We start from the raw sequence: 24,262 nt of genomic DNA, 5'->3' as shown, positions 1-24,262 counted from the left end.
GAGCGCCCCATCATCTGTGTCTGGCTCTGGGCTGCTGTCACAGTGTCCCTGGGGGACCCGGGTGGTCCTACTTCCTCAGTGTGTTGGTCACCTCCCACACTCCGTGGCTCTGCCAAGCGGACCATCAGCGTAGGCTCTTGGCCTCCCACGCATGTGGAAGTGGCAGGGGGAGTGGGATCGTGGGGCCCTCCAGCACGCCTTCCTCCTGTGGGGGCTGGCAGAGTAGTCTCCCGCTCCCTTCTCTGCCACTTAGTTGGGGTGCCTATCTGCGCCTGTATCTGTGCCCCGGAGAAAGAACTTTCCTCTCCGAGATGCTGCCCAGTCCGAGAGGACTTCCTCACCACTGTGCTCCAGTCCACTGGGCCAGTGGTCCTGCCCATGCACTCCACAGGAGTCCAGCCTGGCGTTGAGCAGTGGATGTTAACCGAGCACCCACTGTGGACCAGACAGGGAGTATTAATCATCATCCTCTCAGGAGCCCAGTGCAGTACTCATTTTTGCCCTTATGTGACAGATGGGGAAAGTGAGGCTTAGGGAAAGGAAGTCACTTGCCCAGAGACACCAGGTGGTAATTGATGGAGCCAGGTGTGTCTGCCTCTAAAACTTCTAACAGCTCTACTTGCTGTTCATTGATTCGTTCACTCACTCATTCATTCATTCATTCATTCATTCGTTCAGTGGTCATTGAGTATTTACTATGTGCCAGGCACTGTTTTAGGTCCTTGGAAAATAGCAGTGAACAAAAAGCCAAATACCTCTACCTTGAGTTTGCGTTCTAGCAGGGGCAGGAAGAGGAGAGAGGGAACAGACAATAAAAACGATCAAACTAATCGATAAGCAAATCATATAGGATGTCAGATTCTGAATGGGGAAGAGAGTAGAACAGGGCAGAGGGATCAGGAGTGTTGGGCGCAGGGTGGGGAGGGAGGCTACAGGGTTAAAAGTAGACCAGTCCCCACATCACACGCTAGTCAGGATGGCTGATATTTAAAAAGCAGAAAGTAATAAGTGTTGGTGAGGGTAGAGAGGGATTTGAACCTTGCGCGCTGCTGGGGGGAACGTACAATCGTGCAGCCACTGTGGAAGACCGTTTGGTGGGAGCTCCACAAATTAATGATCTACCAGTTCTACTTCTGGGTATATCCCCTAAAGAATTGGAAGCAGGGATTCAAGCAGACCTGGCACATCAGTGTTCCTTGTGGCATTACTCACGTCAGCCTAAAGGTGGAAGCAACCCAAGCGTCTACTGTTGGATGAATGGATAAACGATATGTCGTACTTTCCGATTATTATTCATATTATTCAATCTTAAAAAGAAATGGATGGGGCGCCTGGGTGGCTCTGTCGGTTGAGCATCTGACTCTTGATCTCAGCTCAGGTCCTTATCTCAGGGTCATGAGTTTCAGTACCGCGTTGGGCTCCATGCTGGGCGTGAAGCCTACTTTAAGGGGTGGCGGGGGGGGGGGGGATGGAAATTCTGTTACACGCTACAACATGGAAGAGCCTCGAGGACGTGAGGCTGAATAATAAGCTAGACACGAAAGGGCAAACATTATAGGATTCCACTTACACGGGGTCCCTAGAATAGTCAGATTCATAGAAAGTAGAATGATGGTTGCCAGGGGCTGGAGGTGGGGGGATGAGGGATTATTCATTAACGGGCACACAGTTTCAGTTTGGGAAGATGGAAGAGTTCCGGCGGATGGTGTAGCAGTAGCACAATAATGTGAATGTTCTGGATGGTCCTGGACTGTTCGGCTACAAATGGGTGGAAAGGGGAGTTTTACATTACGCACATTTTACCACAGTTTAAAAAGTGGGGAGTGGAGACTGGCCAGGGTGGACCTTTCGAGAAGATGAAATAGAAAGGGTACAGCAGAGAGGCCGGCGGCCCTCTCGGAGAGGGGCTGTCCAGGATGGGGACACGCTGTGCTGTCGAGTTCACAGAGCGGCATAGAGCTGATGGGATTCCCCACCTTCCACGTTCAAGGTCCTGGGTTCCCCTGAGGCGGGGGGCAGGAGGCTCTTTGGCCGTAGAGACTAGGGAGATGGGTTGACGTGGCCTGATGTGAAGCCCTACCAGGAACATGGCCCACAGCTCCTAGTGTTTGGCTCTGTTACACCACTGGGTGCCCCCCCCCCCCACTTACTCAGCCACCCCAGGGTGCTCAGTAGTCTGTGGGGTTAGGGACTCTGTGATCTGTGTGACCAGTTTTGAGTATGACGAGGTGCAGAACCACTTCACTGTCCCTGTGGATGTGTTGGTATAACAGTGTCATGACACCACAGCCCGGCTCACCCCACCCCTCCTCCCATATGGGTCCCCTCTGTGACCTGGTTTTTCCTGCTATGATACCCTCCTCTATGTGTCCCAGGGAGGTGAGCTAGGGAGAAAGCATACAATTTGGTCGGCTTCCTGCATTAATTTGAATAAAAATTTGGATAATCGGATTTTCCTGCCCGTTTTCCAGATGCCAAGTGACATTGGCTGGCACAGTTGTGCCCTTCCCCCTAGCCAGCTGTCTTGCGGATGGAGACTAGGGAGTAGAGTGTGACTCCATCCTTCAGGAAATATTTATTAAACTCCTAGGTGGTGCCCAGCCCTGGAAAAACACACCCATCTCCTCTCCTAAGGAAATAACTCAAGACACGTGACCTACTACAGTGCCAGAAAATCCCTCTTATAAAAAAAAAAAAAAAAAAAAAAAAGGGGAACCAGAAAACAACTTGTTTTGTTGGGCTCCTCCTCTGGGCCAGGCACGGGGCTCTGTGTCTCCATTTTCCACCCAAATGGAAGCTCCAGGACCTTAAGTAACAAGTCTAAGGTGACACAGCAAGGGCATGAAGAACTGGGATTTGAACCTGGGCTGTCTGAACCTTGCCACTAGACCAGCTTCCCGCTCCCAATTTTCTACCAAACCTGTGACCACTGTTCTCCAGAATAGGCCCCCACTCCTTCCTAATCCAGGACAGCTCGAGGGCTGGAGGAAGACAGGATGGATGAATAGGGGTGGCCCTCAGCCTCCCTCCCCTTCGTGGCCAAAGTAGTCATCCCCCATGCTCTGGGGGACTCCTGGCTCCCTGACCCCCTTCTTCTTGCTTTGACTTTGTAAGTCATTACATCCCAGACTGGGCCCATGTACCCACAACAAAGCCCTGCTGGCCCTGACCATTTTCTAATAACAGTTTGTGGCTCTGAACCTGGCTTGGGGTCCCAGCACCTGGTAGTCCCCTTGACTCTTAAACTTTGCCTGCTGCTCCCAACCTGCATCAACTTAAGGTCATGTCATGTCATGGGTCAGGTCCTGATGCTCCCTATCTACGAAGTAAATCAGAGCAGCCCCTTCAGTAGGAGTCCTGGCTGGTTCATTCCCATGCTGCACCTGGCACCTCATGAGTGTCATCTCCTGTGCACGATGCTCGACCTCACACCCTACTCCTAGCCATACGACCTGGAGAAACTCTCACAAGGCTCCCCAGGAGACATGGCCAAGAGTGCCTATAGCAGCATATTTTGTAACGGCAAAAAAACCTGGGGACAACCCAAATGGTCTTTCATGGTACAACAGATAGGTAAATCATGGCTGTGGAATAATATATAGCAGCGAAAAAAGAACTATACCTAAAGTCATCAAAGGGTGAATTAAAAACACAATGAGCAAGGCACCTGGGTGGCTCAGTCGGTTAAGTGTCTGGCTCAGGTTATGATCTCACAGTTCATGAGTTTGAGCCCCATGTCAGGCTCTGTGCTGATGCTTAGAGCCTGGAGCCTGATTTGGATTCTGTGTCTCCCTCTCTCTGTGTCCCTCCCCCCTCCCAAAAATAAATGAACGTTAATTTTTTTAATTTTTTAATGTACATCCAAGTTAGTTAGCATATAGTGCAACACTGATTTCAGGAGTAGATTCCTTAATGCCCCTTCCCCATTTAGCTCATCCCCCTCCCACAACCCCTCCAGTAATCCTCAGTTTGTTCTCCATATTTATGTGTCTCTTATGCTTTGTCCCCCTCCCTGTTTTTTTATTATTTTTGCTTCCCTTCCCTTCTGTTCATCTGTTTTGTCTCTTAAAGTCCTCATATGAGTGAAGTCATATGATATTTGTCTTTCTCAAACTGGCTAATTTCGCTTAGCATAATACCCTCTAGTTCCATCCACGTAGTTGCAAATGGAAAGATTTGCTTCTTTTTGATTGCCGAGTAATACTCCCGTGTGTGTGTGTGTGTGTGTGTGTGTGTGTGTGTGTGTGTGTGTGTATACCACATCTTCTTTATCCATTCATCCATCAATGGATATTTGGACTCTTTCCATACTTTGGCTATTGTTGATAGTGCCGCTATAAACATTGGGGTGCATGTGCCCCTTCGAAACAACACACCTATATACCTTGTATAAATACCTAGTAGTGCAATTGCTGGGTTGTAGGGTAGTTCGATTTTTAAATTTTTGAGGCACCTCCATACTGTTTTCCAGAGTGACTGCACCAGTTTGCATTCCCACCAACAATGCAAAAGAGATCCTCTTTCTCCTCATCCTCGCCAACATCTGTTGTCGCCTGAGTTGTTAATGTGAACCATTCTGACAGGTGTGAGGTGGTATCTCATTGTGGTTTTGATTTGTATTTCCCTGATGATGAGTGATGTTGAGCATGTTCTCATGTGTCAGTTGGCCATCTGGATGTCTTCTTTGGAGAAGTGTCTATTCATGTCTTTTGCCCATTTCTTCACTGGATTATTTGTTTTTTGGGTGTTGACTTTGATAAGTTCTTTATAGATTTTGGATACTAACCCTTTATCTGATATGTCCTTTGCATATATCTTCTCCCATTCTATCGGTTGCCTTATAGTTTTGCTGATTGTTTCCTTTGCTGTTCAGGAGCTTTTTATTTTGTTGAGGTCCCCATACTTCATTTTTGCTTTTGCTTCCCTTGCCTCTGGAGATGTGTTCAGTAAGAAGTTGCTGCGGCCAAGATCAGAGAGGTTTTTGCCTGCTTTCTCCTCGAAGATTTTGATGGCTTCCTGTCTTAAATTTAGATCTTTCATCCACTTTGAGTTTATTTTTGTGTATGGTGTAAGGAAGTGGTCCAGGTTCATTCTCCTGCATGTCGCTGTCCAGTTTTCCCAGCACCACTTGCTGAAGAGACCGTCTGTATTCCATTGGATATTCTTTCCTGCTTTGTCAAAGATCAGTTGGCCTTACGTTTGTGGGTCCATTTCTGGGTTCTCTATTCTGTTCCACTGATCTGAGTATCTGTTTTTGTGCCAGTACCATACTGTTTTGATGATTACAGCTTTGTAGTATAGCTTGAAGTCCAGGATTGTGATGCCTCCTGCTTTGGTTTTCTTTTTCAGGATTGCTTTAGCTATTTGGGGTCTTTTCTGGTTCCATACAAATTTTAGGATTGTTTGTTTTAGCTCTGTGAAGAATGCTGGTGTTATTTTGATGGTGACTGCAAAAAACTGTTTTTAAAAACACAGTGATCAAAGGGGAAAAAACCAAGTCACCAAAGAATATACAGTGATTCAAAAATATGATGTTCAGGGGCGCCTGGGTGGCTCGGTCGGTTAAGCATCCGACTTCGGCTCAGGTCATGATCTCACGGTCCATGAGTTCGAGCCCCGCGTCGGGCTCTGTGCTGACAGCTCAGAGCCTGGAGCCCGTTTCAGATTCTGTGTCTCCCTCTCTCTCTGCCCCTCCCCTGTTCATGCTCTGTCTCTCTCTGTCTCAAAAATAAATAAACGTTAAAAAAAAATATGATGTTCAAAAACAGGTAATAGTAAATATTTACTTTTTGGAAATGCACACATAATTTTTTTTGTTTTGTTTTGTTTTTAATAGAAAAGGAAGGGATTATTTAACACAAGATTCCCAATGGTGACCTCTGGAAGACAGGAAGGGCTTATAGAGGCTTCTCAGATTGGGTAATATTTCATTTCTCCATGAGTTCACAGGTGTTTACTTGACTATGGTTCTATGGTTCGGTTTGGTTTTTTGTTTTGTTTTGTTTTAGAGAAAGACAGACAGAGAGAGAGAGCGCGCACACATGCAAGCAGGGGAAAGGGCCAGAGGGAGTGAGAGAATGTTAAGCAGGTTCCGCACCCAGCTTGGAGCCCTATGTGGGACTCGATCCCACAACCATGAGATCATGACCTGAGCTGAAATCAAGAGTTGGATGCTTAACCGACTGAGCCACCCAGGTGCCCCAACTATGGTTCTTTGAAATGTATTTGTTTTCATGTACTTTCGTATACATGCTAGATTTCACAGGCACACACCTTAGAGATAACAAGGGATCACTAAAATCAGACCCAGAAAAGCTTGAATCAGTGGTAGGAACAGAAACTTCAGGAATCTCCCAGAATGCCGGGGGAAAGGGGGGCAGGGAGAGCTGAAAACAATAAGAGAAACATTGGTGAATCTGGAAGACAGACAAGGCAATAGAACCTCAGAATTACAGGTTTTCCCTAAAAAGGAACAAGACCAATTGGAAATGAAGCAATAATCAAATCCATAACCCAGGAAAGCGTTCCTGCAAGGCCCATGAGCCCCGTCAGGTCGCAGTCAGCCCAGAAACGATTTCACGTTGGATTTGCAATATGTTTCTGAGACTGTGTTTAAACATAGGCATGTTTGTTGTTCTGGGAATTGAATCAGAATCACAAAGGTCCTCTGAAAAGACCTGGCTGGGCATAATTGGCCTGTCCAATTTTCTGATTCCAGCTCTATTCATTCCCTATGTGTGGCCCACTCCATCTGGGGACAGAGGCAGGGACACAGCCAAACACCACCGTAACACGTTTGCCCTCTCAAATCTGTCTTGGAACAGGGAAGATAGTTAAATATTTGGGATTCAGAGGGATTTCATGCTGCATGCAAATGAAGCGTAAGAGGAGGCCTGCATGCAATGTTGGCAAATCAAGTAATTAAGGACAATAGTACAGGCATCATTAGCCTACATGGATTTGTTGAACTCGCGAGACCATTTGGAATACAGGGAGAAGATGGCCTGTGGGACCCAAGGGAGAGGGAAGACAGGGGTCCCTGTTCTCACTGGCGTGCAGGGGCCTCTCCACATCACAGGTAATGGGGGAGGGGGGCACCCAGGCCTGAGCTTAGGCCATGAGGAAGGGGTGAGGCACACAGCCCCGCAGCCATAGAGCACCACTGTCGGGAGCCACGTCTCTCTGAAGCTGGCACACACCGCTCCCCGGTAATTGTGCGGAAGCCTCACGGGAGCAAGCCCCTCGCCAGGGGTTAATGGAAGCCAAAGCATTTCCTTTGGTTCTGAAATAATCCAGCCAAGGTGTTTAAATTATCTGTCAAGAAAACAGATAGCACCCTCAGAATATTTCTTCTCGCTGCCTTTTTTCCATTCTACCGTGCTAGCAATCGCTCTCCTCCCCGACTGACCTGGTTGCTCAAAACCCACTAGAAATGAAAAGAAAATCCGCAAGGGCTCCCTGGGCCCAGGGAGGAGCTGCCTGCGGTGGGGTCCGGAGGAAGGGTCAGGTGGGTGCTCTGTCTTTGCTGGGGCTTAATTTCCAGCCCATCTCCGGGGGAGGCGCAGGCCCGGCCCCAGTGTGGGGAGCCAGCCGGCCTTCAGCAGGACCCGGAAGCAGGAGGCTTTCCAGGCAGGAGGAGCTGGGGCCTAGAGGATGGGGGCGAAGGGGGGCTTTCTCCCTGGCTCACCAACACACACACAAACACACACAGTCTCTCTCTCTCTCTCTCTCTCTCCCCCCCCCCCCTCCGGAGGTTTTAAAGTATTTTAAAATGGAAACATGCAAAAATACTCTGGAAGAGGTCTCCCTTAGCTTTCTGCTAACACCTTGGTTAGGAGGGTAAGTGGAGAGCCCAGGGCAGGAGGGGAGCCTCTCAGAGCCCTTTGTGGGCTCAGGATTGCTTACTTACCTCCATACCGCAGACTGAAGGTTTCTCCCCAGGTGCTGGGGGGGCGGGGAGTGGGGAGGTGGATATAGGGAAGCCACACAGAGTAGCTCTCGAAGGCAGAGTGGGAACACAGTCTCTGTTGCTAGAAAAATGGAGCTGAGGACCTCAGCCTGGTGGGGATTTCTGCCACGGGCCACTCATTTGCAAAATCATTTGATCTTTTCTTTCCTTCCCTCAGTCTTAACAAGTAGAGGTACTGAAGAAATGTTATTTAAGTGAATTAATATCTACTCACTTCCTCTTCAGAGGCTGGTTGTAAGCTTCTTTCTGAGGTAGGGGAAACAAGCCAGGAGCAAAGATGGCTGCTCTAAAGAAAAAACGACAAGAACGAGGAGAAATTTCTCTTTCTCTTTTTTTTAAGTTTATTTATTTCGAGAGAGAGAGAGAGAGATAGAAAGAGAGAGAATCCCAAGAAGGCCCTGCACTGCCAGCACGGAACCCGATGTGGGGCTCGAACTCACAAACCGTGAGATCATGACCCTAGCCGAAATCAAGCATAGGCTGCTTAACTGACCCAGCCACGCAGGCATTCCAAGGAGAAAATTTTTGAAACAAAACAAGAAAGAGAGAGACAGGGAGTAAGTGAGGGAGGGAGGAAGGAAGAAGAGAAAGAAAAAGAAAACTCAGAAAATCATGTATTTTGGTAGGATAAACTTTTTCTGTAGTTTTAATTCCGCTGGTTGTCTTAAATGGACAGAAGTGTGTATATGCATATATAACTTTTTAAAATATTTAATGCAATATTTGTCCAATTGCTTACACTACAGTAGAAATAGTGTCTATTAACTCCCCTGGCCACTGAGAATGAGGAGCCCAATGCCTTCCCCCCCGCCCCCACTCACTTTTTGCTTTTGTGGAGACAATCTGGATTTGGGGTCAGATTATTTTTTTTTAACTAAGTATTTTATATCTACATTTTAAGCATCATTTCCTTCACATTTTTATTATTTTGTAGTTACATTTACACTGGTTATTTAGACTAACTTCTGTCTTTATTTCATTCAACTGTTAATTTTTGGTACCACGGGTTCCCCATTCAGGAGCTTTTTTTTTTTTTTAATGTTTATTTATTTTTGAGAGAGAGAGAGAGAGAGAGAGTGCAAGTAGGGGAGGGGCGGGGAGGGGGAGATGGGGGTGGGGGGGGCAGGGGGACAGAGGATCTGAAGCAGGCAGAGAGCCCCATGCGGGCTTGAACTCCAAGACCAGGAGATCGCGACCCGAGCATAAGTTGGACGCTTAACCGACTGAGCCACCCAGCTGCCCCACCCCTTCAGGAGTTTTTTATTTTAATTCATCTGTTGATCAAGTGAACTCTACTTTTGGGCAATATTTTAAGAAGACTGGATTCATCACTCATATTTTTTTGCTGATGTGGTCCACAGTACCTTTTTCTAGATGAGAACTGAGGCCATTCTCCTGATGACTGAGGCAAATAGAGATTGCCGTTCTAAGCATTAAGGCTGACAGCCTTCCTGGGCTGCCTCCATGTGGGAACAGGCCCTGTGACTTGCTTCCTGCCCTCACTCACTGCTCACGATGAACAAACACACACGGTCAAATCCATGCCACAGTCCCACACACAGGATAAATGCTGAGTCTCCTTTCTCCTTGAGTAGGGCAGCAGGTAATCAAGCTGTTAGCCACAACTTTCAGATAGGATGGTCCCAATCTGGTTTGAGCAGCAGCATTTCTGGCATGAACTAGAACTAAAAAACGACTGTGTTCGTTACATTAGCACATCTCATGTCAACTTGCCTTGCTCAGTATCAGCTTGTCGCCCTTGGCTGTAATTAGGGCTTTTCATACTCAGCTTGTCACCACGGAAACCTGGTCAAGGGTACTGCCCAGCAGTATTTGAGGGCAGCCTCCCTCCAGCAGCAGGAGGCCCCAGGCACTTCCTGTTTTCTGGGGGACCCAGCTCTGCCTGCCTTTATGCTTGGAAGCCCTGGTTCCCTTTGAAAAACTGTCCAAGTTTCTCCCATTGTCAAAATTCTGACTCTTGGACGTTAGGTGGGTACACTGACATCCAAGGGGCAGCATGGCTTTCTTCAGGGACGGAAATCTCAGTATTATGAAGTTGTGCAGGGGTTTTTAAGCTAACCATAACTTGGTTCTTTTCCTATCTTGCTCTACTACAGAATTTAAAAAAAAAATTTTTTTTAATGTTTTTATTTATTTTTGAAGGACAGAGAGAGCATGAGCAGGGGAGGAGCAGACAGAGAGGGAGACACAGAATCCAAAGCAGACTCCAGGCTCTAAGCTGTCAGCACAGAGCCCAATGCGGGGCTCAAACCCACAAACTGTGAGATCATGACCTGAGCCGAAGCCAGACGCTCAACCGACTGAGCCACCCAGGCGCCCCTACTACAGAATTTTTAATTACTGCTTTCTTTTCCTTTCCTGAGCTACGAGTTTTTCTCTCTTGAGTCACATCCAGGGTCAATATACCAGCCATAGATTGCCGGACTCTGCATGTATCCACCTGCCTGTCATGCAGCCCAGGACTTTAATAACATTGACATCCAGTTACCAATCTGTTATCCTTTGATCTTCATCAAAGTGATACATGTAGTTAGTTGAAAGAAAACTTCACTCATTCTGAAGAGCTTACCCTGGAGAAGGGCAGCCACCTGCCCAGCCTCTCCCTCACCCAGCCCACCCTGTATAGACCTCCTGTTGTAGTTCACATGCTCACCACTGCCTCGACTTCCACCAGGTGAGAGCTTCGGGCACTGTCTATTGACTGCAAGCTCTGAAGGGTGATGAGCTGGCTAACCTGGGCCACTCTGATCCCCCCCACTCCTAATTTTTGATACTTTTATTATTTGCAACTGAAAACGTGTTGGAGTTTGACGGAATTGGTAACTTTGTATAATAGTGGCCTCTTCCTTCTTCCATCCGCCTTTTGTGTGAGTCGTGGGCACGAATGCCCCTGTTCTTCCCTCGCCTGCTCTCACCTCCTTCCTTTTCTAGATTATACCTTTACTGACTAGATTGCCAGAATTGTACATTTAGATTGTTCTTTAGGGGTGCCTGGGTAGCTCAGTCAGCTAAGTGTCCAACTCTTGATTTTGGCTCAGGTCACGATCCCTGGGTTGTGGGATCGAACCCTGCATCAGGCTCTTCACTGACCATGGAGCCTGCTTACGATTCCCTCTCCCTCTCCTTCTGCCTCTATCTGTCTCTTTTTTTTTTTTTTTTTTTTTTTTAACGTTTATTTATTTTTGGGACAGAGAGAGACAGAGCATGAACGGGGGAGGGGCAGAGAGAGAGGGAGACACAGAATCGGAAACAGGCTCCAGGCTCAGCCATCAGCCCAGAGCCTGACGCGGGGCTCGAACTCACGGCCAGGCCCTTATTGGGGTTTCTATGGGAGAGACAAGGCAGGGCAGGGTAAATATCTGAGGATTGGCTAGTTTAAGTAATTTAGGCAAGCACTGGGGCATAGGGGCCTTCCCTGGGTGATTTAGGCAGAAGAATATTGGCTTGGTGAGTGAGAGTTACGTAAGGAGGTGATTGGTAGTGTGGACTTGGGATTGAATGGAGGTTTAAGATTTTATTTTTGGGGGGACGCCCAGGTGGTTCAGTCGGTTAAGCACCCGACTCTTGATTCTGGCTCAGGTCACGATCTTACAGTTCATGAGATCGAGCCCCACATCAGGCTCCATGATGATGGTGTGGAGCCTACTTGGGATTCTCTCCCCGCCCCCCGTCCCTCCCCTGCTCGAGCGCACGTGCTCTCTCTCTCTCAAAATGAATAAATGAAACTTTTTTTTAAATGTTAAAAAATAAACTTAAAAAACGATTTTATGTTTGGTTTTTCATTTTTTAAGTAATCTCTGCACCCAGCATGAGGCACCAGAAGACACATCTTTGGCCATTAATTTGGCCGTGGGAATAACGGAGGCCAGATCTGGTGCAGGAAACAGACATGTAAATAGGCAATCTTCACGGTGTGTGCCCTGCAGTGGGAGACGCGCGTGGTTCTGTAGAAGCCCCTGGATGAAAGTAATTTCCTAAAGGTTGCATTTCTTTGTCCTAGCCTAGGGAGGGAAGAAGGAACAGCATGTACAAAGGCCTGGAAGCAAGAGACAGCTTTGTGTGGTCGGGGAGTTGGCGTGGCTGTGTCGGGCGGATCCTGAGCGTGGGGTGGGAGGAGACAAGAGAGGAGGCTGGTGAGGGAGGCAGGAGCTGGCAGAGTTCTGGGGTCTTGTTGGCCATGCTGTGCAATTTGGCTTTGATGGTGGAGCTCTGGGAGGCCACTCTGTGAGTGTGCATGTGTGTGTGTTCGGGGAACGGTTTAGGGAAGGCTGTGTGGCCTGCCAGGTGGGTTGGCCCCTTAAGAGACCCTTTTTAAAAGGGCCAAAGTGGGGGTGCCTGGGTGGCTCGGTTGGCTAAGCATCCGACTTTGGTTTGGTCATGAGCTCACGGTTCGTGAGATCAAGTCCCATGTCAGTCTCTGTGCTGACAGTGCACAGCCTGCTTGGGTTTCTCTCTCTCCCTCTCTCTCTGCCCCTCCCCTGCTTACTCTCTCTCTCCCCCTCTCTCTCTCAAAATAAGTAAACAAACTTTTAAGAAAACAAATAAATAAAAACAAAATGGCCAAAGTGTTAGCAAGAAGACATCTCTGTAACAGGCCATTTCCTGTGGCTTTTCAAGGTTGGGCCAGCTTGTTAAGCAGACAGAACACAGTCTCCCTGAAGACAGAGTCCGAGTTCTGTCCCCTGAGAATGATTCCTTTGCTTTGCCTTCTTCGTCTGTTCATTCACTCTGTCAGCCAGCAACGTCCTTGCTGCGCGAAGCCTCCTCACTGGGCCTGGGAAGGCGGGCATGGCTCGCGGGGGTGGCTCGGGCACAGCCTTGCCCTTGGGCTCACAGCTTCCTGACCGGGTAAGATGCCGGGGCAGCAGGTCCAAATGGCCTCCAGGAGCACAGCAGAGGGGCTCTGGTTCTGCACGAAGTGGCACAGAAAGCTTCCTATGGGCAGTGTCACTGCCTGGTGGGAGACAAGGATGAAGGACGCCTCAGGTGGAAGGTACAGCACGTGCCACAGACTATATCCCTGCTCCGATCCGGGTGTGGACGCCTCACTTGCATTCATGCAGGTGCACTCCGGAGTTGCTTGGGAGACAGGGAGAGGCGGTAACGCGCGGACGGGGTGGAGCAAGGGGCAGGGACAGAGGTCTTGGAAGGCGTCCCTTTGCATCCTCCCCAGTGGCCTCCCTAGGATCCTCCTTTTTCCAGAAGGGCCTGGCAGTCACTACCTTGTCCAGCCACAGCCATTTAGGAAATGGCAGTGATTAGCGATTGTTATCGTGGTAATTAAAATTCCCTGGGAACAGCTTGGCTAATATCCATCAGTATCTGCAGTCAGGTCGGCCGTGAGCTGCAATCCTAATGAAAACCTCGAAGCAGAGCACAAAGCAGTGCCACGGGGAGGATTGAATGCCGCTGGCCACCCCTGCAAGGGCCACGGCGGCCGTGTGGGCCTTTTCTTATTTAATGGCATTTTCAAGCCTGGCTGCTTTGCTGGCCTTATCACAGCAAACCACACATGGGGAACAGAGTGGGGGCTTTGCAGAATCCCACAGCTTCTCTAGAAAGTGAAGGTTTTCCAATTTATGGAGGGCTTTTCCCGCTGCCGTTCTTGGGGAGGGTGTTGGGCCAGGCAGCGGGCGTCGGGCCTGGATGCACAGAGCAGAATCGCACGATTAAAAGCTACTGGGGTGCATTTTGCAGAGTGGGGGCAGGCACCGAGGCGAGAGAAGGTCTGAGGATGTGCATGGATTGGCACGGAGGGGAGGAGGGGGGCAGCTCAGAAGTCAGCCCAGCTGGGATCCCTCATTCCTCGCCTCGGCGGTCCTGCTCTCCCATGTGGAAGGCATTTTCCAAAATAGTGTGTTTCATGCACCCCTGCCCAGGTGTGCCCTCCACATTGGGCAAGGCACCTGTGTGCTCTGGTCCCCACCCCACCCCCGTGGGGCCTCAGGAACGGCAGCTCCTCTGTCTGGAGGATCACTGGACTTCCTGGTCTTCTGACCTCTGTCCACTGCGGCAACATCAAGCCTTCTGCCTGGGTTGCAGGACCAACATGAGAGAAGCAGACAGACCCCAGGCCCCGTGACAGTGGACCCACTGGACCCCAGGGAGATGCTGCAGGCCAGGCAGTCCCGTGGGGTCATTGCCCTGCTGAGCATAAATATCAGGGTGAATTATAAGAAATTAATGGGGGGATTTATAGGTCAAAAATGATTGAATACCAAAAAATGTTGCATGTTTGTGCAATTCAGCCTCATACTTTGGATCTTGGGCTGTTTATCCTATTTCCCAAAAGCACTTTACTGATCGGTATTTGTTTAAGCCTGGGGTAAGGGCGGAGGTGGATCCTTGCGGCAGGAGGTGAGGCTGAGGGCCTGGGGCCCTCTGGCCATGATGTTCCGGGGGAGTCAGGGGCAGCCAGGGCTATCGGTCTCGCTGGTGCCTGAGGAGGGGCTGGGAGGTTAGGTCGGGGAGGTTCGCTGGAGCTTGCTGTGCACCGGCACGCCCTTCTAGGCTCCTTTGTTTGATCCCTCTTTTAGTCTGAAACAGTAAATCCACTTGATTAATTACAAGAACTTGGGTGAAACCCTCAGGCCACTTCTGCAGGAAGATGACAACTCTATGGATTGGGACACGTTCCAGCAAACTACCCGTAGCTGCCAATCCAGCCAGTCAGCCAGTGTTTATTGAGCACCTACTGTGTGTCAGGCACGTGTTAGGAACTTGAAGACACAATGGTGAGCCAAGTGCCCCGGCCCTCGCTCCTGGATGGTAGAGCCTCATGGTCTCTACCAACGAAAGGGCCAGTCATAAGGTAGACACAACCAAAGTGGCCAGCAGGGGATGAACGACTAGATAAGAGGCGGTACGTACCGACGATAGAATACTGTTCAGCCTCAAAAAGGAAGGAGGTTCTGACACATGTAGCAACAGAAATGAACCTGAGGCCATTATGCGAAGCGAAAGAAGCCAGTTACAAAAAGATCAATACTATTCCATCGTATGAAGTACCCAGAGTAATCAAATTCTCAGGAAGTAGAATGGTGGCTGTCAGCGGCTGGGGAGACAGGGGAATGGGAGTTGCTGTTTCATGGGTGCAGAGTTTCTATTTTATGAGATAAACAAAGTTCTGGAGATCGGCTACACAACGTGCACGCACTTAACACTACTGAACTATACACTTAGAAATGGCTAAGATGTGGGGCGCCTGGGTGGCTCTGTCTGTTAAACCTCTGACTTCGACTCGGGTCACGATCTCACCGTTTGTGAGTTCGAGCCCCGCATTGGGCTTTGCGCTGATAGTGCAGAGCCTGCTTGGGATTCTCTCTGATCAGTAAAGTGTTCTCTCTGCCCCTCCCCCACTTGTGCTCTCTGTCTCAGAGTGAATAAATAAACTTAAAAAGTAGTTAAAAAAAAAAAAACACGGCTAAGATGGTAAATTTTATGTTATGGATATCTTCCACAATTAAAATTTGTTTTCATTTAAAACAAAAAAGGAGAGAAAGGAGCATGCACACGCAGGGGCCAGAACCGTAGGCCCAGCTCCTCCAAGATGAGGCCCCATGAGGATTAGGAATGGGTCTGGCCCTGTGAAAGTCCCGAACGCATCTCTATAGTGTTTCTGGGTCTCTCCCACTGAGAGCCACACAACAGTGAAGTGTTAAACACATCACTGAATCACCCACAGTGTCCTCCTCTCCACTCCCCTTCAAACAGGGCACCTGAAGGGGTGTGCTCTCCACCTGTGACGGTGTGCCCCAGGGGTGACAGTGAGGTCCCCATCTTCCCTCCTGTGGCACCTAACTGGTGGCCCCAGGTCCTGACAAGCACCTCCCCCACACCCCGTGGGAGCTGCTCCCGAGCTGGGTCCCTAGACCAGACCCTAGATCCCAGCAGGAGATACAGTGCAGGGTTCCCACCCTGAAGACACTTAGCACCCCACTTCAGACTCAACTTCTCTTCCTGGAGGGTGGTCTGACGATATGTACCATCGTGTAGATGTATACACATCCCTTGACCCAGCAGATCCACCCCTCAGAGTATTTTCTAAGGCAGTAAACGACATCTGTCTGACGTGGGTGCAGAGGTGATGGTTGTGGCACTGCTCACAAGAGTGAAAATCCGGAAACCATTTAAATGTCTATCAGTGGGAGCGCCTGGGAGGCTCAGTCGGTTGAGCGTCCGACTTCAGCTCAGGTCACGATCTTGCAGTTTGTGAGTTCGAGCCCCGCGTCAGGCTCTGTGCTGACAGCTCAGAGCCTGGAGCCTGCTTCAGGTTCTGTGTCTCCCTCTCTCCCTGCCCCTCCCCCACTCATGCTCTGTTTCTCTCTCTCTCAAAAATACATAAACATTAAAAACTAATAATAATAAAATAAATGCCTATCAGTGGAAGTCTGGTTTGATTAAGTTTAATAAATCCAAACTATGAAGCCATTAAAAAGTGACAGTGGACAGTTGCCATGATCTATAGTTAAGTGACGGGGGGTGGGGTGGCACCAACATGGGGTTGCATGTATATGATCGTTCAAAAAAAAAATTGTGTATATGGCAGGGTATACAGATGGCTCTTGAGGGCTTGCTTCATTTGGTCCCCCTGAGGCCCAGTCCGTGTTGGGAGGCAGGAGGCTGGTGTTATCAGGGGAAGGCAGGCAAAGCCAGCACCAGTAGGGTGCACAGGCTTCACTTAGCACAGGGAGGCCGAATGAGCCCCTCGCCAGCCCCCCATGGCCTCTTGGGCTTGGGCGTCTGTTCTCAGGAACCATGCAGGAGCTCCGCAGAGTCCATGATGATATCTGACCTGCTGAGGGTTTATTCAGCACTCGGCCACATTTCCCGAGCATCCCCTTTGCATCCGTAAACTGTGGGGATGAGACCCTGAGGCCTTCAGTGTCTGAGGCCAATAGAACGCTGGACTAGCCTTGGGCAAGTTGCTTAAGTTGTCGGAGCCTCAATTTTCCCATCTGGAAAGTGGGGATAATAGCAAAACTCCTCAAAGAACTATATCCCCAGATAGATGCCTTTGGGAATGGGGAGGAGACTTTAATTTCGCACCCAATGAATTTTTGACCACGTGTACCTGCTACCAATTCACATAAATATTTATTGTAGGAGGCTCCGTGAAAGGAACAGAAAGGGTTTTTAAGAGGATCCATGAGGCATTCATCCCACCAGATGGGTGCTATGTTATTAAAGAGCCACTCAAAAGCAGGCCCTTCTGCATAGGGCAGCTGGGAGGGAGGGGGAGTGATTCAAGCCAGGGACAGGGTTCGGACTCAGTCCCCCCATGCCTGGCACTTTGAAGCATGAAGAGATGACATATGATAGTTGAGTGATGTAACTGTTGCAGTTAAGTGCTGAGTCTATGCAGATCAATTAGTAGGGTTGAGCTTCTCTGGGAAAACCTGCTGAGTAGATCCGAAGCAGAAAGTACTCCACATTCTTTGGCCCTGTTGAAGAATCCTGAGTACATCGGTGTATTAAAGGCTCTGAGAAGTCCTGCAGTGATGCTTGGTTTAACCTAGTGCTTCCCAAGTGTACATGATCAGAAACCTTATTTTATTTTATTTTTTTGGTTCGGCCATGTCAATATCCCACAGAACTAATATACAGAGGAAGTTTGAGGATTAGGAAAATCTGTTGTAGAGAGAATCAGGGCAGACTCTGGCCTTCTGATTTTATTGATGAAGTGCAGATTCTGCCTCAGAAGGTCAGGGACAGAGCTTGAGATTCTATGTATATTGTTTTACATTTTATTTATTTACTTATTTATTTATTTATTTATTTAATCAATCAATCAATCAATCAATCAATCTCTACACCCAACGTGGGGCTCGAACTCAAGACCCTGAGATCAAGAGTCGCATGCTCTTGCAACTGAGCCATCCTGGCCTTCTGATTCTCTTTTTTGAGTAGGGAACTTGGTCCACTGGTTGTAAAGCTTCCACGTTTGTCAGATGAGGTGTGGGGGGGGGGTGACAATGATGGTTGTGCACATCAGGTCTGTTGAGTGACTGCGCCCTGCCCTACACTGGCCAGCGGGGCCTTAACATTCGTTTGAGAGTCTAGTCCTCATGGCTGCTCCGTGAGATGGATGCTGTTCCTGCATTCCCTACTGGTGATGAAACGGGATCTGGAAGGTTGACGTGTCCAAATCTCACAGCTGAGGGATGACGGATCCAGGGTTCAAACCCAGGGCCGTCTGCTCTGAACCGCCAAGGCTCGCTCTTCTCTAAGAAGGTCACATTCCTTCACACTCTCCCACTCCTCTTACTAAATACCCTGAAAGTATTTCCTTCAATGGCAAAGAGGTTATAGAGTGCTTGGTGTTTTATGAAGTAGGCATTAAGGGTTCAGGAATCTCAGTTGCTGCTCTGAATTCTAATCTGGGGCCCTCTGGGGCCTGGGCCCTCCCTGAGCCTTCACAGAGCTAGACTCATCCCTGGGAAGCTCTGGGTCCAGTACTGTGCTGTGACCCAGCCCCCCGCCCCCCATGTCTTCTAGCCTCTTGTTGCTTGCTCTGCCCCAGAGCCTCAAGGGAAGGTGCAGGCGGCAGGGAGGCAGGTGGCACCTCTTGAGCACCGTCTAGATGCCCACCAGGCTGAGCACTTTCCAACTTTGCAACAGGAGAGGCGGGCGGGCCCGTGCGGGAGCATGGTGCAGGGAGCTGCTCTGTGTCCCTCGCTCTAAGCAAATATCACCCCTGCCAGGTCTGGAAGAGGTCAGGGGCCTGGTTCTACCGAGGGCTCCCTAAGTACATCCTGCCACTGAAGACCCCCGGCCGGGCCGATGACGCCCACTTCCGACCGTTGCCCATGGAGCCCACCGAGCAAAAGCCCAGAAGCACCGAGACGAGCCGCGTCTACACGTGGGCCCGAGGGAGAGGTAAGTCCCCCTCACTCCCTCTCCCAGGAGAGCAGCTGTCCAGCTGTCACAGTCCAGCTGTCAGCCAGCCGCCAGTGCCACAGGCACCAGGCCAGCGTCTGCCACACCCTCCGCGTGGCTCATGCTGGTGCTCTGTCCCCGAGTGCCTCCAGCTCCCCCGCCTGCACCCACGTGGGCACCTTAGCACAGTGACGGCTTGCAGGGGGAGGGTCCGCCAGAAGCTGATTCCCAAACAGGCACCAGTTTGGGGGTGGGGATGCCACAAGCCCTCGGATCTTTGCAGAAATGTGACAGCCGTTGGGGTTTTTGGCAAAGTATTGAAATGTGTCTTTCCAAAGCTGGCCTGTACCCTCTCTTCTCGGACCCGTCTCGCGTCCCGGGAAGGGAGGACTCCTGATGTCCTTGGTCCTAATGAGCGAAATGACTTTGCGCCCAGGGCACTTTGGTATTTGTGGAGGCCACGCTGCCGTGGCCAACATCAGAAGCGGTGCTCGGCCCCACTGGTGATAATGGCACCTGCTGTGGTAGGTGGCCCTCCATGGCTCACACAGCACTTTTACGTTCGTGATTTTGTTTCAAAGTTGCAGGGGCGCCTGGGTGGCTCAGTCGGTTAAGCGTCCGACTTCAGCTCAGGTCACAATCTCACGGTCCGTGGGTTCGAGCCCCGCGTCGGGCTCTGGGCTGATGGCTCAGAGCCTGGAGCCTGCTTCCAATTCTGTGTCTCCCTCTCTCTCTGCCCCTCCCCCGTTCATGCTCTGTCTCTCTCTGTCTTAAAAATAAATAAACGTTAAAAAAAAGATTAAAAAAAAAAAAAAAGTTGCAGAGGCAGTCCAGGCAGCGATTTAGTAGCCCTGTTTGATAGACGTGTAGCCTGAGGCCCAGAGGGAAGGATGGACTTCCTGAGCTGCTATATGGCAGAGCTGGGACCAAAAGGCAGGGTCTTGTGCTCTGGGCCCTGTCAGGGTACCTCTGTGCCCCTCTGGCCCAGGGAGGAGTTGCAGCCCTGAAACAGAATGTTGCTTTGAGGGGTTGGGAGGGGAGGCCCTGAGGGCCTTCCCCGCCCAGTCTGCTCAGCATCCGCACAGCACACATGTTCACATGCACACGTGTGCACACACACACCCCTGGGAAGGGCAGAGCCCCCATTCCTCAGCCACGCAGACACAGATGGCCTTTTAATTACGTGGGCGAGGCAGCCAGTGGCCCACACGCTTGCCGTTGGCACGGCTTATTAACTGCCTTTTGCGCTGCGGCCAGGCCACGCCATGTGGAGGCCCCCGTGTGAGCTTGGTGTCCCTCCGAAGACTGGGTCACAAGCCTCCAGGCTCCCAGAGCACGAGGCAGCACATCCTTCATGCCAAGGCCCCGGGCCAGTGCATCGCAGCCCTGTGATGATCCACATTTTAGTCCCAGGCAGGGAGAGGTGGCCCAGACAGATGACTTCTGTGTCTCACCGTGGGCACCAGAAAGGTGAGGGCTGATGGCCCCAAGCTGGTTGGGGAGGCCCAGGAGGTGTCTGCATACACCCGGGGAAGGCGTACATCGGGAGTGCATGGGGTACGTGTGGTGGGCAGACTGAACTTGAGGAAACCCACAGTCCTGCGAGGAAGGAAGAATAGGAGCTGGTGGAGGAGGCAAAGGAGGCACAGCTGGGGACGCAGGAGGAAAGCTGAGAGGTTCTGCGTCCCAGGGGTTTGTAAGCAGGGGCCACAAACAAGCCGACTGTCCCTGAACTGCTTCCGAGCCTGATCCCATGGTTGTCCTCTCCGATTAGCCTGTGCCCAAGCCAGGATCTGTGCCTTCTGGCTGAGTTTGGGTCCCCTGGCCATCCCAGAAACAGCTGTGTACTCACCGAGGCACTCGGGTGGCTACGGGATAGTTGTGGGAGATCAGAGGCCCGAGCCAGACGCAGCCATCCGCACAGCTGGTCCAGAGCCTGGGGGCAAGGGGAGGTCAGCCCCACGCCAGCCCTTCTTTGGCTTCCTCCTGGTCAGTATACAAGGCCTGGAAGTCAAGTCTGCAGCAACCTCAGGGGAAAGGTCTGCCTTACCTGTCTGGGAAGCCCCCCAACCTGCCAGGGGGCCGCTGCCTCAGTCCTGGTTCCTTCTCAAGCTGGGCTCGAGGCTGTCAGACTCCTAGCCGCAGACAGCCCCCAGCCGGCAGCCTTGCAAATCTGGCATAGGGACGTCACTGGACCTTTCCTTCCAGACCACTGATGATTGGGGAACCATTGAGCGTTTCTTGAGCTCCAAGAGTCGCCTCCCCTCCCCAGCCCGACCATCAGCAGTGCCCAGGTGCTGGGCAGCTGGCTGGGGGTAGAACTATAGTCTGCGGTCTAGTTTAGAGCCTATCTGGGAAGCCCAGCCCTTATAGCACCCATTCAGCCACAGCTGAGCTCAGGGCCAGGCAGCAATGGAGTGGCCGGCATTGGGGTATGGACTCCTCTGCCTGTTTGAATCCATTGCTCATTTCGTATTAGGTGGTTTATTTTCTCCTTGATTTATAGGTGCTGCTTATGAGTTAGGGATGTTAGATGGCTTGCAAATGTTTTTCTCCTTGACTTTCCGTTTCTTTCGACCCCAGCCTTTACTCACACTATTCTGCCATTCAAAAACGACTTCTCTTCATTTTTGTCAAGTCAAGTATGTCTTTCATTGTTTTGTGGTTTCTAGGTTTCCCGTGTTGCTTCGAAATGCCTTCCTCTCCAAGGTCAAAAAAAAGATACGCTAGATAAAAAATCTAATGAGAATAAGGAAATTACTTACATATGAGGAAATTACCAAAGAAGAAACAAAACCCAACACCAAATATTATATTCATTGATAAAGCACCAAAGCCATGTTCTTTCGAAATGCAAGTCAAGAATACCCCCATCACCACCATCATTTGACAGTATTTTGTAGCATTTAACTAATGCAATAAGGCAAGAAAATAAAATAATCTGTTACTATTAGAAAAGAGAAGAAATTTTCTTACTTACAGATGATATGCTTATATGTCAAGAAAACCCAAGAAAGCCTGCTAAAACACCCACTAGGATTAATAAGAGAATTTGAGAACTGACAGGACGCGAAGGAAAAGTACACAAGTACAAATCAATAGTTTGCTCTGTGCTGACTAATTAGAAGGAAAAATGGGAAAATTCACTCATAATTGCAGCAAAAGTTACAAAATGCCTAGAAGCAAATTTTGAAAGAGAATTACAGGTCCAACCTGAAGACAATTATAGAATCTTAGCAAAGGACAAAAAGTAAGACACAGAGAGGCAGACAAAGATTTTGGTCCCTCCAAATTAGTTAAGTGTAACAATTCCTACCTGATTCCCAGTGGAGTCTTTAGAAAGGAATGGACTCAAATGTTCCGTTATCCATTGGAGAAACAAAATGTGGCATAGTCATGCAGTGACATATCAGTCGGCCTTGGGGCACCAGAGTGGCTCAGTGGGTTAAGTGTCCATCTGACTTCGTTCGGCTCAGGCCATGATCTCTCGATTAGTGAGTTTGGGCCCTGAGTCTGGCTCTGTGCTGACAGCTTGGAGCCTGGAGCCTCCTTCAGATTCTGTGTCTCCCTCACTCTCTGCCCCTCCCCGACTCACTCTCTGTCTCTCTGTGTCTCTCAAAAATGAAGAAACGTTTAAAAAAAAATTTTTTTAAGAAATATTAGTCAGCCCTAAAAAGGGTTGAAATACTGACACCAGTTACAATACAGATGAACCTTGCAAACTTTATGCTAAGTGAAAGAAGCTAGAGACAAAGGCCATGTAGTATATTGTTGCAATTACATGAAATGTTCGGAACAGGCAAATCCATGGAGACAGAAAGTAGATTCGTGATTGCCAGGGGCTGGGGAGAGGGGAAACGGAGTGATTGCTGATGGGTACAGAGAACATGTGATGAAGATGTTCTGGAAATGGACAGTGGTGATAATTGCACGACTTAATGAATATTCTAAAAACCACAGAATCATATGCTTTCAAAGGGTGAATTTTATGGTATGTGAGTTATATTTCAATTTAACAAAATGTGTTTTTTTATTTTATATTTTTTTAACTTTATTTATTTATTTTGAGAGAGAGAGAGAGATGAGGGAGAGCATGAGCAGGGGAGGAGCAGAGAGAGAGAATCCCAAGCAGGCTCCACACTGTTAGCACACGGCCTGACACAGGGCTTGAACTCACAAACCATGTGAGATCATGACCTGAGCGGAAATCGAGGGTAGAATCAGAAGCTTACTCAACTGAGCCACCCAGGTGCCCCAAAAATGTGTTTTTCTTTTTTAAGAATTATTTTATTTTGAGAGAGAGAGAGACAGCTCAGGTGATCAGGGAAGAGGGACAAAGGGAGACAGAGAGAATGTTAAGCAGGCCCCATGCCCAGCGCAAAGCCCGATGTGGGGCTCCATCCAACGACCCTGGGATCATGACCTGAGCCAAAATCAAGAGTTGGGACACTCAACTGACTAAGCCACCCAGGTGCCCCAGAATGTTTGTTTTTTTTTTTTTTTAAAGAATGGCAAGGTAGTTTATTCATTTTTTTTGCATAAACTTTTTTTTTACTTTATTCTTTTTTTAATTTTATTTTTTATTTTTAAAAATTTACATCCAAATTAGTTAGCACATGGTGCAACAATGATTTCAAGAGTAGATTCCTTAGTGCCCCTTACCCATTTAGCCCATCCCCCCTCCCACACTCCCTCCAGTAACCCTCTGTTTGTTCTCCATATTTATGAGTCTCTTATGCTTTGTCCTCTGCCTGTTTTTATATTATTTTTGTTTTCCTTTCCTTACGTTCATCTGTTTTGTCTCTTAAAGTTCTCATATGAGTGAAGTCATATGATTTTTCTTTCTCTGATTAACTAATTTCACTTAGCATAATACCCTCCAGTTCCATCCACGTAGTTGCAAATGGCAATATTTCATTCTTTCTGATTGCCGAGTAATACTCCATTATCTTCTTTATCCATTCATCCATCGATGGGACATTTGGGCTCTTTCCATACTTTGGCAATTGTTGATAGTGCTGCTGTAAACATTGGGGTGCCTGTGTCCCTTCGAAACAGCACACCTGTATCCCGTGGATAAATGCCTAGTATATTCATTTTTGAGAGAGAGAGAGAGAAAGAGAGAGGGAGGGAGGGAGGGAGAGAGAGAATGGGGGAGGAGCAGAGACAGAGAGAAAAAGAATCCCAAGCGGGCTCTGCACTGTCAGCACAGAGAGCCTGAAGCTGGGCTTGAACCCACGAACCGTGAGATCATGACCTGAGCCGAAAGCAAAAGTCGGATGCTTCACCAACTGAACCACCCAGGCGCCCCAAGAATGGCAAGGTAGTAGAAGGAGCTGCCTGACCAAATAAAGCTTATTCTGAAGGTACTATAATCAATACAATTGTATAGCA

General features: G+C 49.2%; 1 protein-coding gene across 9 annotated transcripts in view; it reads left to right on the top strand.

Annotated features, from left to right (window-relative positions):
* RPH3AL (rabphilin 3A like (without C2 domains)) overlaps positions 1–24,262 on the top strand; it is a 127,579-nt gene that overhangs the window by 78,596 nt on the left and 24,721 nt on the right. For all 9 annotated transcript variants that reach the window (XM_045490492.1, XM_045490485.1, XM_045490488.1 and 6 more), the window contains one exon: positions 18,694–18,868. In XM_045490492.1, coding sequence (XP_045346448.1) covers positions 18,694–18,868 — 175 coding nt within the window. The remainder of the gene's footprint in view (positions 1–18,693; positions 18,869–24,262) is intronic.

This window comes from Leopardus geoffroyi, chromosome E1 (genome assembly GCF_018350155.1).
Source record: "Leopardus geoffroyi isolate Oge1 chromosome E1, O.geoffroyi_Oge1_pat1.0, whole genome shotgun sequence".
NCBI classification, from domain to species: domain Eukaryota; kingdom Metazoa; phylum Chordata; class Mammalia; order Carnivora; family Felidae; genus Leopardus; species Leopardus geoffroyi.
Note: the sequence above shows the minus strand (reverse complement) of the source record. Positions and strands in the feature narration are given on the sequence as shown.